This window comes from Zingiber officinale, chromosome 4B, assembly GCF_018446385.1.
Source record: "Zingiber officinale cultivar Zhangliang chromosome 4B, Zo_v1.1, whole genome shotgun sequence".
NCBI classification, from domain to species: Eukaryota; Viridiplantae; Streptophyta; class Magnoliopsida; order Zingiberales; family Zingiberaceae; genus Zingiber; species Zingiber officinale.
In genome coordinates, this window is record NC_055993.1 from 117831160 (window position 1) to 117832429 (window position 1270).

The 1270-nt window shown below is 53.6% G+C and overlaps 1 protein-coding gene across 1 annotated transcript; it reads left to right on the forward strand.

Moving 5' to 3' along the window:
* The first annotated feature begins 255 nt into the window (after positions 1 to 255).
* Positions 256 to 1023, forward strand: LOC121978582 (dof zinc finger protein DOF1.1-like). Its single transcript, XM_042530910.1, has one exon. It carries the CDS (start codon positions 256 to 258, stop codon positions 1021 to 1023), a length of 768 nt encoding a protein of 255 aa, XP_042386844.1.
* The last annotated feature ends 247 nt before the right edge of the window (positions 1024 to 1270 follow it).

Genomic DNA, 1270 nt, shown 5'->3' on the forward strand with positions numbered 1-1270 from the left:
TCTATAACCAAAATAAAAGGATCTTTTTCATTTCTATATATTTTAAATTCTCCTCTTCCCCTTCCTCTTCCTTCTCACTCCTCCCTCTCCCTCCTCACTCCTCCTCACTTGAAGAAGTGAAAATGAGTTTTTCCTCGTTACCAGTGCATCTTGATCCACCCAACTGGAAACAGGTGATCATCCTTTTTTCTTCTTTATTGAAATTCCTCGAACTTTAAAGCGAGCTAGATATCGATCATAATTAATTAATATTCAATGTTGCCTCAGCTGCCAGCTGCTGCTGGAGCAGGAGCCGGCCGTGACGGCGGCGAAACTGGCCTTGCTTCTGCACAGGCGCCGCCAGGAGTTGCCGCCGCCGGGCCTACTATCTCAATGGCGGAACGCGCCCGGCTGGGGAAGGTACCGCCGCCGGAGCAGGCGCTCCAGTGCCCGCGGTGCGACTCCACCAACACCAAGTTCTGCTACTTCAACAACTACTCCTTCTCGCAGCCGCGCCACTTCTGTAAGGCCTGCCGCCGCTACTGGACCCGCGGCGGCGCCCTCCGCAGCGTCCCCGTCGGCGGGGCCTGCCGCCGCCGCCGCGACAGCAGCGCCAAGTCCTCCTCCACCCCGTCCAAGCCGAGCAATCTTGCTCCAAGATCCAGAGGAATTATTCCGATGATAAACGCAGCCGCTGCCGCCGCAGGGCGTCGGATAGAGCTGTGGAAACTGCCACAGATCCAGCACCTCCCTTTCTTGGAGCTGGCGGCGCAACGACCGGCCACGTTGACGGCGGGGTTGCCTGATTTCCAAGACGCTGTGAACCTCGAGCCTGTGAAAATGGAGGATCACGCCTCTCGTTTAGGGTTCATCTCGCCGAGACAATATTCAGCTCCTCCCGGAAACTATCACCAGCAATGCTGGAGCAGCAGCGACGGTATCAAGGATAGCGGCAGCAGCGACGGCGGTGGTTGGGTGACGACGGCCGATCTCTATGTTTTCGACTCGTCATCCATCTCAGGCTACGACAACAATTATTCATGATCCTGGTTCGCCTGACCTTTAAGATAGGGATTTCAACTCAAGTGTTTTATGAATGCACCATCTTCATGCGATGGATTTAAAAAATATATTTGCATTAGCTAGTGTGGCATGTGGCACAAGAAGATCTGTTCATCTTTAATATCTCTGTCAATTTATCCCTAGAGGCGATGTTTAGGCATGCAATGCTCATGCACTCGGCAGCTCAACTCACTCGGAGCTCTGCCTGCTCCACAATTAGCCACTTGAC